General features: G+C 44.5%; 1 protein-coding gene across 1 annotated transcript in view; it reads right to left on the bottom strand.

Moving 5' to 3' along the window:
• Positions 1-1,163, bottom strand: part of ephb6 (eph receptor B6) — a 95,750-nt gene extending 94,587 nt beyond the window's left edge. The window contains exon 1 of the mRNA XM_054780849.1: positions 1,039-1,163. Coding sequence (XP_054636824.1) covers positions 1,039-1,096 — 58 coding nt within the window. The 5' untranslated portion in view covers positions 1,097-1,163. The remainder of the gene's footprint in view (positions 1-1,038) is intronic.
• Between the last annotated feature and the right edge of the window lie 11,428 nt (positions 1,164-12,591).

The following is a 12,591-nucleotide window of genomic DNA, read 5'->3' on the forward strand; positions in this document are numbered from 1 at the left end:
ATGTATGATATGTAATACATATAATATATAGTATAATATGTAAAATTGCTTTTAAAATAAATTAATGAAAAGAAAAAAAAAGAAAGAACTATTTAAAAAATAGTTAAGGAACAAAGACAAAAAAAGGTGCAAATTAGGTACTGTATAATATCTTTAAAAAATAAATAAGGTACTACAAACAGTATTATATCAAACTATGTAACATATATAAATATATAATAATTAGTATAATATCAAAAATGTTTTTAAAATAAAGTGATTGATGAAAATAAAAAAATAAAAAACATTAGGAAAAAAATAATGAAGTAGCAAAGATAAAAAAGTGCAAGTTAGGTACAGTATAATATCTATAAATTAATAAGGTAATAGGTGATAATATTACATATGTACCATATAACAACAATATGTAGATATTAGACAGTATATAAAATGAATTAATATACATACGAAATGATATGAAATCTGATATATTAAAAAAATGAATTGAAAAATGAAATAGCAATAACAAAATGCTTATGCTTGATGTGTGGGGTTCTTTTAGATGGCCCACTGTCTGCTAAAGCTCTTGGATGTACACACCACTTTTCTGAACACAACACACACATCAATACACAAATCTGAGTCATTAAATGATCACTGAGCGCCATCAAGTCGGCCCACTCTCATCTGCCTCGGATGAAGTCTCACTTGAGCATCCTTCGACTCTATTGCACATTTCAACACACAGCATATACAGTCTATACAGTACAGTATTCCCTTGCACATACTGTACGTAGCTGTGGGGGTGGCGGGACGGGGGGTTGGAGGTCTGCTTAGTAAGGGTTTAGGGGAGATGGGAGAGAGAAACTTCATTTCCATTTGGGTATCTGCTGCCTTTTTTGTTATCATCTTTTGTTTGCAGGCAACTTGCAAACGTCTAACAACACACACATGCATGCACACGCACGCACGCACGCACGCACACAGGTGACAGGAGTTGACAGTTCCCTTACGTTTGTGTTCAAATAACAAAGCAGCGAGTGAAAAGTTACTTCTTACCTTCCTCGGCTGAATTGGACCTGAGAAGGACACAGAGGGACAGAAGGACGCTCCACATCTCCACCAAAGAGTGACACTGACAGTGGGAGAAAGAGGGAGTGTGTGTGTGTGTGTGTGTGTGTGTGTGGAGGAGGGAGGGGGCGGCGTCTGTTAGCAGGAGGAGGAGTGTGGAGGATGAGAGAAGGTGGGAGGCAGTCATATTTACAAAGCAATGTAAACAAAATGCCCTCATCATGGAGATGAGTTTTGAAATACATCTTCCATCAAAGTGCGCATCCCTCACGTGCCTGAAAGTTGTTTTTTTTTTTTAAACAGACATATTAAATATGACAAATAAATGCATAGCCAGCAGGCCATCACTATGACTGTCCCAGGGCCCAGGCCCGTGGCCGCCCCCCACTGGCCACTGTCACCACTGCATCTTGTTGATGACGCTTGCCTTTCATGCCCCAGTTCCCTGCAATGAGGAAGACTTGACTGGACTCCTGCAAGGGGACACGTTTACATGGTCCCATTCCCAGCAGGCCGGGGGGGTTCCATTCCAATGTGGATGGAACTGTAAAGGGAAGTGCAACATTTCACGTCAATTAGCCTGACATTTATAAATCGTTTCTTTGTTGATATGACTTTTTGAAAAACACTTTGGACTATGTTTTAGCAAGTAATATGAGCACAAAAATGACAATGGGACGCCAAATAGATGCATAAATATATAGCGAAATATACATAGAAAAGACATTATTGCACGAATTGATCTCTAGTTGATCTGAGAGTGATCCCTGTGGAACACCACTATTGCTAATGATAACCCTACAAGCAACCAATGATGTGATTTGATAGATGTTTCCTTATCTAGCCATCTAACGTAACACAACAAAAAAAATAACCAAATTAAAACTAATGAAAACTAAACAAGGCTAAAATACAACTTAATAAAACTAAGTCAAATAAAACAATAATACAACAGAATAAAATAAAACAAGCCAGAGGAGGACTTTAAAAGACTAAAAAAAGTAAAACAAAATATAATTTAACAAAGTAATTAAATATTTAATCAAAATAATTCTATTATTTTAATAAAAAATATATATTTTCAAATAATTGATTTATTTTTAATTACTTCTCAGTGTATGAAACGTATGTGTTCTTACCTTTTATTTGTACATGAAGTACTGTCGTCGCTTGTTTACGGCAGATAATTGGTTCCAGACCTGACCGCGATAAGTGAATTTCTGTGAAGTAGGATTCAATATTAATAAACAGAATATTTTTATAGTTATAGCATAGAAAACCTGTTTATGACTTTCTAAATACGTTTTTAAACGTCACTAGAGCCCTGCAGACATGAATTAACACCCCTATAGTCATTTTTACACTCCTATTATTCTTTGTTTGCATCAAATTACGCAGGCTCCGGGATGAATTCAGGTACACATCAGACAGCTGCTGCTAGCGTAGCTAGCGAAGCCAAAAACGTACCACTTCCATACGGAATGAGAGGAGAACCTTTTTTTCCCCACTCCATTTTAGCCATGGCATGTCATCTGGGCTCTGCTGGCTCAGTAGCCAGTCTCCATGCAGTGTGAAAGGTAATGTCATAGAACATCAGTCTCATACCTACTGATGCCCAGTGACCACAATACTACATATTTTCTTTCAATATTTTTGATGAATATTGGGCCATAGTCAACCACAAAACAGCCATAATTTAATAATGATTTTATTTTATTTTTAAACGCAATATAGTGAGGGAGCGATACTCGAACAGCAATATAATAAGGGACGACTGTACATGCACCTTATGCTTCTCCAGTAGAAGTTCTGATACTTTGTTGTAAAAGTATGAGCAACTCCTGGTGAGCTTGGGTATGCAACTAACCATGCAACATGCTAACCACCATGCGTATGGCCCAGAGAAAAAAAAAATTAACCCTTGTAATATAATCAATTATTAATGAATATTATTTAATGTAATCATTAATACAAAATTGTATTTATGTAATAATAAATAGGGCTGTGAAATAATACAAATTTTAATCCGATTAATCAGTTTTCAAATTAATTAATCGTGATCAATCACCAACTATGTGAAGTATGTGTTAAGTTTGGCTGTGGCCGTGGTCAAGGAATCCAAAAATGCAGAGTCAAATAATCCGTGTAACAAAAAGGGTTTTAATACAAAAGGGTTACAAAAGTACAAAAACACAAGAATCAAAGTACAACGAAATACCTCCGGACCTAGTCACGGGAATAGCAAAAAACAGAAAACACTGCTAGCACGGACACTGAGCAGGGAAAAAAAATAACAGTAGAATGGAAAGTGCTGCTAACAAAAAAAAACCTAGCAGACATAACAGAGTGAACGCTACCGCTGAAGGACGTCAAGCAGGTAGGACTGTACTTCCAAGAATAGAAGAGCAAGGGTCAGAAAGCCAAAACACAATGCACGGGAATGCTGGAAGGAGCATGACAGGGTGTAGCAATGGGACAATCTGGCACTGAACGTAGCTTTGCACACAGCTTAAAAAGCAGTCCTTAATCAGGCACAGGTGAGGCTGATCAGCTCATCAGGAGTGTCAGGGATGTGCTGCAAGAGATGACAGAGAGATGGCAGTACCGCAGCACACAATCCTGACAGCATCCCCCCCTTTTATAAGACGCCCCCTGGCGGCCTACCTGGTTTATTGGGGTTGACGGAGTGGAAGTCGGAAATGAGAGAGTGTTCCAGGATACAGGAGCAGGCAACCCAGGAGCGCTCTTCTGGTCCATATCCCTCCCAGTCGACTAAATACTGCACCCCCCTCCCTCTTTTTCTCGAATCTAATATTGCTCTCACCGTGTAAGCTGGCTGGCCATCTATGATGCGGGGCGGAGGCTCGATTAGGGGGCACAGCGGACTGGTGGCCACCGGCTTGATGCAGGAGACATGGACCTTCAACGTCGGCGGGAGTCTCAACCTGACCGCAGACTGGTTGACGATGGCTTTGATTTTGTAAGGTCCCACAAATCTAGGAGCCAGTTTGCGGGATGTTCCTGCAAGGGGTAGATCCTTGGCGGACAGCCAAACTTCCATCCCGGGTTGGTAGTTGGGTGCGGGGATGCGGTGTCTATCTGCTATGCGTCTGTTGTGCAAGTGCCGCCCGGGTCTCGCGCCACATGCGACGGGCGCGTCGCAGGTGTACGTGCACAGCGGGATCCGTAATCTCTGCCTCCTGGGAAGGAAAAAGCGGAGGCTGGTATCCAAAAACAGTCTTAAAGGGTGACATACCTGTCGCCGAGCAGGGTAATGACTTATGGGCGTACTCAATCCAGGGGAGGTGGGTCGACCAGGAGGAGGGGTGTCGATGGCAAACGCACCTGAGTGCTGCTTCCAGGTCTTGATTTGCCCGCTCCGTCTGGCCATTAGACTGTGGATGGTAGCCTGACGAGAGACTTACGGTCGCCCCCAGTGCCTTGTTAAATGCCCGTCAAACTCTGGATGCAAATTGGGGTCCTCTGTCCGAAACAGTCAGTAGGGATGCCATGCAGTCGGAAGACATGTCGCACCAACAGTTTGGCTGTCTCGAGGGCGGAAGGTAACTTAGGAAGTGAGACAAAATAAGCCATCTTGGAGAATCTGTCCACGATGTTAAGTAGGACCGTGCGTTCGTGTGAAGAGGGTACTCCAGTGACAAAGTCCACAGCAATATGGGACCATGGGCGGGCAGGAACAGGTAGTGGCTGAAGCAGTCTGGCGGGGGGGCAATGCCGCACCACGATGTTAAGTAGGACCGTGCGTTCGTGTGAAGAGGGTACTCCAGTGACAAAGTCCACAGCAATATGGGACCATGGGCGGGCAGGAACAGGTAGTGGCTGAAGCAGTCTGGCGGGGGGGCAATGCCTTGCCTCTGGCACAGACGAAGGAGGTTGGAGACGAACCTCTTGATATCAGCTGACATCGTAGGCCACCAGAACCTTTGTGACACCAGGAACTGAGTACGTCGAATCCCCGGATGGCACGCAACCTTGGAAGAGTGGCCCCACAGAAGCACCTCGGACCTGAGTCTCTCGGGAACAAACAGTCTCCCCTCCGGACACCCCTCCGGTTGTTCCGTATCCTCAGCTGAACCTTGTTAGGAACAGTGACCATCTCGCCTGCCGGGAGTCTATGCGCTGAGCGACTATTGCCAGTGTCTCCACTCCCGCAGCGCGAGCACAATGGCCAGCAGTTCCACATCGTAATTTCTTTCTGCTGGGGTGAGGCGACGTGAGAAAAATGCACATGGGTGCAGCTTCTGGTCAACTGGTGAGCGCTGGGATAAGACCGCCCCCACTCCTGTATCCGAGGCATCGACCTCAACGATAAACTGTAGGGTGGGATCAGGGTGGGTTAGCACAGGAGCCGACTTAAACAGTGTTTTAAGGTTACAGAAAGCTTTCTCCGCCTCGGGAGACCATGTAAAAGGAACCTTAACAGATGTAAGCCTTGTCAGAGGTTCTGCCTTTATGCTAAAATTACGAATAAACTTCCGGTAGAAGTTAGCAAACCCCAAGAACCTCTGCAAGTGCTTCCTTGATTTAGGAGAAGGCCAATCGACCACCGCCTGGACCTTGGCGGGATCGGCTCTAAGCTTGTCCTTCTCCACTATGAAGCCCAGGAATGACACCGACGTGGTATGAAACTCGCACTTCTCGGCCTTTACGAAAAGACGATTCTCCAGAAGCCGTTGGAGGATGCGAAGCACGGATTGGATGTGTTCCTGGATGGAGTTAGAAAAAATGAGAATATCGTCCAGGTAAACAAAGCAACAGTTATTAATCATGTCTCTGAGCACATCGTTGATGAGACATTGAAAGACAGCCGGCGCTTGGTAAGGCCAAATGGCATGACCAGGTATTTGAAGTGGCCTAATGGTGTATTAAAAGCCGTCTTCCACTCATGCCCCTCTTTGTTACAAACCAGATGATACGCGTTACGTAAATCGAATTTAGAAAAAATATTAGCTGAGTGAAGGGATGAAAAGGCGGAGTCCATAAGAGGAAGAGGATAACGTTTTTTTACTGTAATCTCGTTAAGGCCGCGGAAATCGATACATGGGCGTAACAACTTATCCTTCTTCTCCACGAAAAAGAAACCCGCTCCAAGAGGGGAGGACGACAGCCAGATGCTAGCGAGGACGCAATGTAATCCTTGAGCGCGGCCTGTTCGGGGCCTGATATACTATTAAGTCTAGCGTTAGGTAGGGCAGCCCCAGGCAGAAGGTTAATCGCGCAGTCATATGGGCGATGAGGGGGCAAACTCTGCGCCTTGTCCTTACTGAATACCATACAGAGGTCATGGTACACCTCTGGCACCCCTGTGAGATCAATCTCCTCCGAAATGGGTTGGCTAACCGTAATATTAGGAACTGCAGAGCGTAAACAATTCGCAAAACACTGACTACCCCAATTAGTAATCTGCCCCCGCGTCCAATCTACCGTTGGGTTTTGTCTGCTAAGCCACGTGACCCCAAAACCGCAGGTGCTGACTGAGACGAAACAATAAAAAAACGGATGGACTCGTGGTGATTGCCGGATAATTGAAGTGATAACGGAACGGTCTGGTGAGTTACTACCGCCAAGAGACGTCCATCTAGAGAGTGCACTTCTTTGTGGTCCATCAACTCAACCCCCTGCATACTATACTCCTTAACAAAGTCAGAATCAATGAAGCAATCATCAGCCTCTGAGTTGATTAAAGCAGTCACCCGAACACTGACCCCTTCCCCCGTGATGAGTCCCGACACCTGAAGTCTCTTATTGGCTGCCGAGGTAGGATTAGGTACAGGTGGCGTCTCGGCATACTCACAGGAAGAAAGAGTGGGGAAATTCCCCTTCCGTCCGGATACAGATGTTGATTCCGCTGCTACACTCTTGATAACATCAGGATAACATCCTGAGCGACGTGTCGGGCGAGCAGGACACCGATTAATCGTGTGATTGGGCTCACCACAGGACAGGCAGAGGCGTAGTCAGAGTCTCCTTGCCCTCTCTGCTGATGAGAGACGTCGACCCCCGAGCTGCATGGGTTCCACCGTGTCTACCATGGCCGCCTCGGGCGAAGCTTTCTTCGTCCCGCCGATCTCCGGGATAAGTGGTATCGGCCGATCACGCTGACGGCGGGTCTCGGCCGCTCCTGCAGGTACTCCCATGCCGCGTTCACGATCCTGATCCCGCAGTCGGTTGTCCAACCGTATGGCGACATCGATGAGCTCGTTGAGAGTGGCCGTAAAATCACGTACAGCTAGCTCGTCCTTTATCCGTTCATGAAGAACTTTACGGAAGATTCCACGGAGTGCTTCCTCGTCGGATCTACTCTCCGCTGCCAGTACTATAAAGTCTACTGAAAATGCAGCCACAGAGCGATTGCCTTGTCTAAGGTCCAGTAATTGATTCCCTACCTCTCTGCTCCGAATAGGATGATCAAAAACCAGCCTAATCTCTGCCCAAAAATGAGGGTAGGAGGAGCGCACCTCAGGCTTCGCCTTGCTCACTGCCATAGCCCAAGCCGCTGCCTTATCTGTGAGTAAACTCATGATAAAAGCTATTTTGGCTTGATCCGAGTAATAAGTGCTGGGCTGCTGGTCAAAAACCAGGGTGCACTGGCGCAAAAACTGTTCACAGCCCACCGATTCCCCGGAAAAGTGTGGGGGGTGCGGGAGGCTTGGCTCGCGGCTTGTACCGCCGGTAGCTGTAGGTGCGGCTACGACAGTCTTGGAAGGATGAGAGGCCGCTTCCAGCTGTCCTGAGTTAACACCAAGTCCCAGGTGTTGCTCAATGACGCTAACGCTAGTGGAGAGTGCAGCTAGGGTCTCCATAATTGCCCGGAGAGATTGTTCATGGCTGCCTACTAGCGCACCTTGCTGTGACAGCGCCGAGCTGAGGTGTTTAAACTCTGCGGATTCCATATCATTTGCCAGATTGTTCTGTTAAATTCTGCCATGGTCAAGGAATCCAAAAATGCAGAGTCAAATAATCCGTGTAACAAAAAGGGTTTTAATACAAAAGGGTAACAAAAGTACAAAAACACCACAAGAATCAAAGTACAACGGAGATATCTCTGGACCTAGTCACGGGAATAGCAAAAAACAGAAAACACTGCTAGCACGGACACTGAGGAGGAAAAAAATAACAGTAGAACGGAAAGTGCTGCTAACAAAAAACTAGCAGAAGTAACAGAGTAAACGCTACCGCTGAAGGACGTCAAGCAGGTAGGACTGTACTTCCAAGAATAGAAGAGCAAAGGTCAGAAAGCCAAAACACAATGCACGGGAATGCTGGAAGGAGCATGACAGGGTGTAGCAATGGGACAATCTGGCACGGAACGTAGCTTTGCACACAGCTTAAAAAGCAGTCCTTAATCAGGCACAGGTGAGGCTGATCAGCTCATCAGGAGTGTCAGGGATGTGCCGCAAGAGATGACAGAGAGATGGCAGTACCACAGCACACAATCTTGACAGTATGCCCATTTTTACTATTTTACGGAAACAAAGATAAAAGACAGGACAGGATGATATACTGTATATTTTTATGTATTAACAGCTCCGAATGCACTGAATATTTAAATCAAGCTAAAAAAAAAAAAAAAACTGCTAACACTACTTTCTTGTATTACGACAAATTATAAAAAAAAAAATTAAATGAGGTTGTGGAAAACAATGTTATGAGAATAAAGTCAATATATACTGCTCAAAAAAATAAGAGGAACACTTCGAAAACACATCAGATCTAAACTGGGGGGGAAAATGATCTTGAATATCTTTCCTGATAACAAGTGGGTGATGTATTAGTAACAAAATGATGCCACATCATTTGATAGAAATGAAAATGATCACCCTATAGAGGGGGGAAATCAAAGACACCCCAAAAATGAAAGTGAAAAAATGATGCAGCATACTGGTCCATTTTGCTAAAATGTCATTGTAGCAACTCAAAATGATTCTCAGTAGTTTGTGTGGCCCCCACGTGCTTGTACGCATGCCTGACAACGTCGGGGCATGCTCCTAATGACACTACGGATGGTGTCCTGGGGGATCTCCTCCCAGATCTGGACCAGGGCATCACTGCGGTACCTGGACGCATGGAGGAGATTCCAGGAGACAGGTAGTTACTCCAGGAGAGCTGGACAGGGCCGTAGAAGGTCCTTCAACCCTTTGTGGGACACCTGGAGCAGCTGATAGGTACCGGCTTCGGCGGTGGTCGAGGCAAAACCTCGGGTGTGGGAGGAGTTCGGTGAGGCCACAGACCTTTGGTCAGCCTCGAAAAGTTTCTGGCAAACCGTCCGGCGCCTCAAGAAAGGGGAAGCAGTGCCCAGTCCACACTTTTCACAGTGGGGATGGGGGCCTGCTGACCTCGACTGAGGATACAGTCGGACGGTGGAAGGAATACTTTGAGGCCCTTCTCAATTCCACTGACATACCTTCCATAAAGGAAGCAGAGTCTGAGGACATGAACGAGGACAGTTCCATCACCATGGCTAAGGTATCTGGGGTAGTCAAAACGCTCCCCAGTGGCAAAGCTCCGGGGGTGTACAAGTTTCGCCCTGAATTCCTCCAGGCTCTGGATGTTGAGGAACTGTCTTGGGTGACACGCCTCTTCAACATTGCGTGTAAGTTGGGAAGAGTACCTCTGGTTTGGCAGACCGGGGTGGTGGTCCCCTTTTTAAGAAGGGTGACCGGAGGGGGATCACACTCCTCAGCCTGTTGAGATCAGCGGCAACAAAAGAATGTTTTGGTCAAATCCCCAGCGTGAAAGTACGCTAGATTTTGTGTCTAGAAGCTCAAGTGGTTAAGTGCATCTCACTCACGCCATCCTGGAAGCATCAACATAATCACACGTCAAGCAAGGCACACAAGCCCAACTTTTTGCCCTTCTTGCATATTTTATCTTGCCGCTTTGGGTTTATTTTTTCTAATTTTCCCTTCAGAGCAGGTTTTTGAGCTCACGACTCAAACGAAGCAGCCCAGAGCCACTGCCTCATGAAAAATCCATGGCCATAAACATTATGGCCTCAAACAAGCTTTTGCACGTTTGCAAAGTATTTAAACACACATACAGCTTTATTTTAGTTCAGCAAAGCAGAGCGTCTGATGTGAAAGAAAAAGCACAGAGCAAAATATACAAATATATAATATTTATATACTGTACATACCTGTATATAGGGGAATATCGGCGCAACACTCCCATAGTAACACAGCAAACATTTCATTTTATTTATTAGCTACCCTTAGATCAGCGCTATCCATTTGTGGACCATACCTTCTTATTTATTCAAGTTGCTAAGTAAAACAACACACACGTGCGCACACACACTGGCCTCTTTGGATATTTAAGAATAATCATTTTAGGAAAAGCAAACTAAACACCTTACATTACACCAAAAAATTATTTTTACCCCTATTACATTGGGCTTGACTAACTAAAAAAAAAAACGAAGAGAAAAATAGATTGGCCAATAATAGTACAGTCAAACTTGTCTATAGCGGCCACTAGAGGGAGTCTGCAAAAGTGGCCGCTATAGACAGGTGGCCTCTCTAGACAGGTTGGCATCCAGTTTGAATGTTGACCAGTAGAGGGAAAAAAAAAGAAAAAAAAAGGGAAAAAAATAATAATGTTGACCAGTAGAGGGCACTGCGGACTGCGGATAAAAGTTGTACAGCACTACTAGGCTTGTTATTATCATGGTTCATGGTTTTAATCCTGAACATGCATATGAGTCAAACAGTAGCACATCACATAGTACAATTCCCAATTTTGCATGTCCAAAAAGGAGTAGGAAGAAGCAAAGCTTATTTAATCCTACCCCTCATCAGTTTCACATCAGTTGCAATACATTTATTCACCTCTTGTTCTTCCAAGTGTACTTTGTAGGTCTACATGACAATGTAGTGCAATCATAGCCAAGGTTTTTACTTACTAAAAGGAAGCTCGAGGCTTAATAATAACTGATAGAATATATCCACGACCCACAGAACAAAGCTGTGCTAGTAATGTCTTACGCTTGTTTTTAATATTTTACTTTTTATACGGCAGTGTCATTACAGCTTTAGTTCATCAGGAAATGATGGGAAGTGACGGTGGGCGTCCCGAGCAGGAGAGCTAGGCTCAGTGCTAGCTGTGAGTTTGGAGAGAGTTGGGAAGTGTGTTTATGTTGGCGTGGATTTAAAGTCCTGCAGTGTTCTCCGCTGTTAATAAAGCCATTAAAGTGCATCGGCGACGTGAGTCTCTCCTTCCCCACAACAAGCGGCATTACAGTATTGACCAGTGCACACCAGGAAATAAACAATGTAATTTCTTACAGGCATTGGCTGGACAGCTATGTAGTGGGGCTTGTTTAACCTTTGCCTTGTGGGCAAGCAGGAAGGAGAGACGATGCTGAGAGATGTGTGTGTGTTCTGAGCTGCTGTCTGGTGGCCGCGTTCAAGAAATAAAGTTGGCAGAAGCAACAGGAGAAGTTTCCTTCTTTGCTTCGGAGCTGAATAACACTGACAAGTTAACAGACTAGTAGCGAACGGAAAAGAAGACGGCTTTGTTTGTGTCGAATACAGAAGATGAGGACTTTGATGGATTTGTGGATGAGGATTGAGGATGAAAAATAACATGAGTACATTCTAAAATACTTCAATTAAGTACAACCAAACTCAGTTTTGCTCCCGCTGCCGCATGCACGCTTGCGTATGTTTTTTTTTTATTGTAGCGTCGCTGGGAGCACGTCCTGTTCCCAGCCTAATTTGCGGTAATGTTTTGGTGCAAATGCTCTTAAAGTTACATGTTTGACCAGGAAATAGCAAGCTCAAAAGAAGACGGCTTTTTTATGTGGAACAACTGACGGTTTGTGTGGATCTTGTGAATGATTGTGACTGAGCTAGGACTCAGTAATTAAAGTCTACACACGACGGCTTCATTGATTGAAAAACAAAACTTTTTCGTGCATGAAGCTTCTACTTGAGTCGATAATTTGGCCGATATATGCGGTCAGATATTGACCAAGGGAGACAAAATGGGTGGCCGCTGGCTGCGTTGGACAGGTGACTGCTATACACAGGGTCTATAACATGTAAATTTGCTGCGGGGGATTTTCCAGTGGCCGCTGTAGGCAGGTGGCCGTTCTATAAAGGTGGCCGCTAAGACAGGTTTGACTGTATTTGAATAATACAAAAACGATGTATTCATTCATTCAAATTCCTCTTTTTATGTTAAAACTGTCAAAAAATTGTCAATTTTTCTAATTTGTTAACTAATTATGATCAAAATAATGAATTATTGTAGATTAAATCAGTGATGATCAATACTTTGCCTGGGCAAAAAATAGGAACAAATACAGTAATCCCTCATCAGGTCATGCTTAGAATTGGCCATTCTTAGTCCAAAAATATGCATACTTAAGCAAATTTGACATTTTCCTAGCCCAAAGGAAGCATTTTCTGGCACAAAATGGGTTCAATGAACAAAACCACAAATACATTGCGATAGTGTGTAGTATTGTACACTGGTCACTCGGTCAGTAATGTTACATTGAGGGGACAATAGCCACCG

Source organism: Dunckerocampus dactyliophorus, chromosome 7, assembly GCF_027744805.1.
Source record: "Dunckerocampus dactyliophorus isolate RoL2022-P2 chromosome 7, RoL_Ddac_1.1, whole genome shotgun sequence".
NCBI classification, from domain to species: domain Eukaryota; kingdom Metazoa; phylum Chordata; class Actinopteri; order Syngnathiformes; family Syngnathidae; genus Dunckerocampus; species Dunckerocampus dactyliophorus.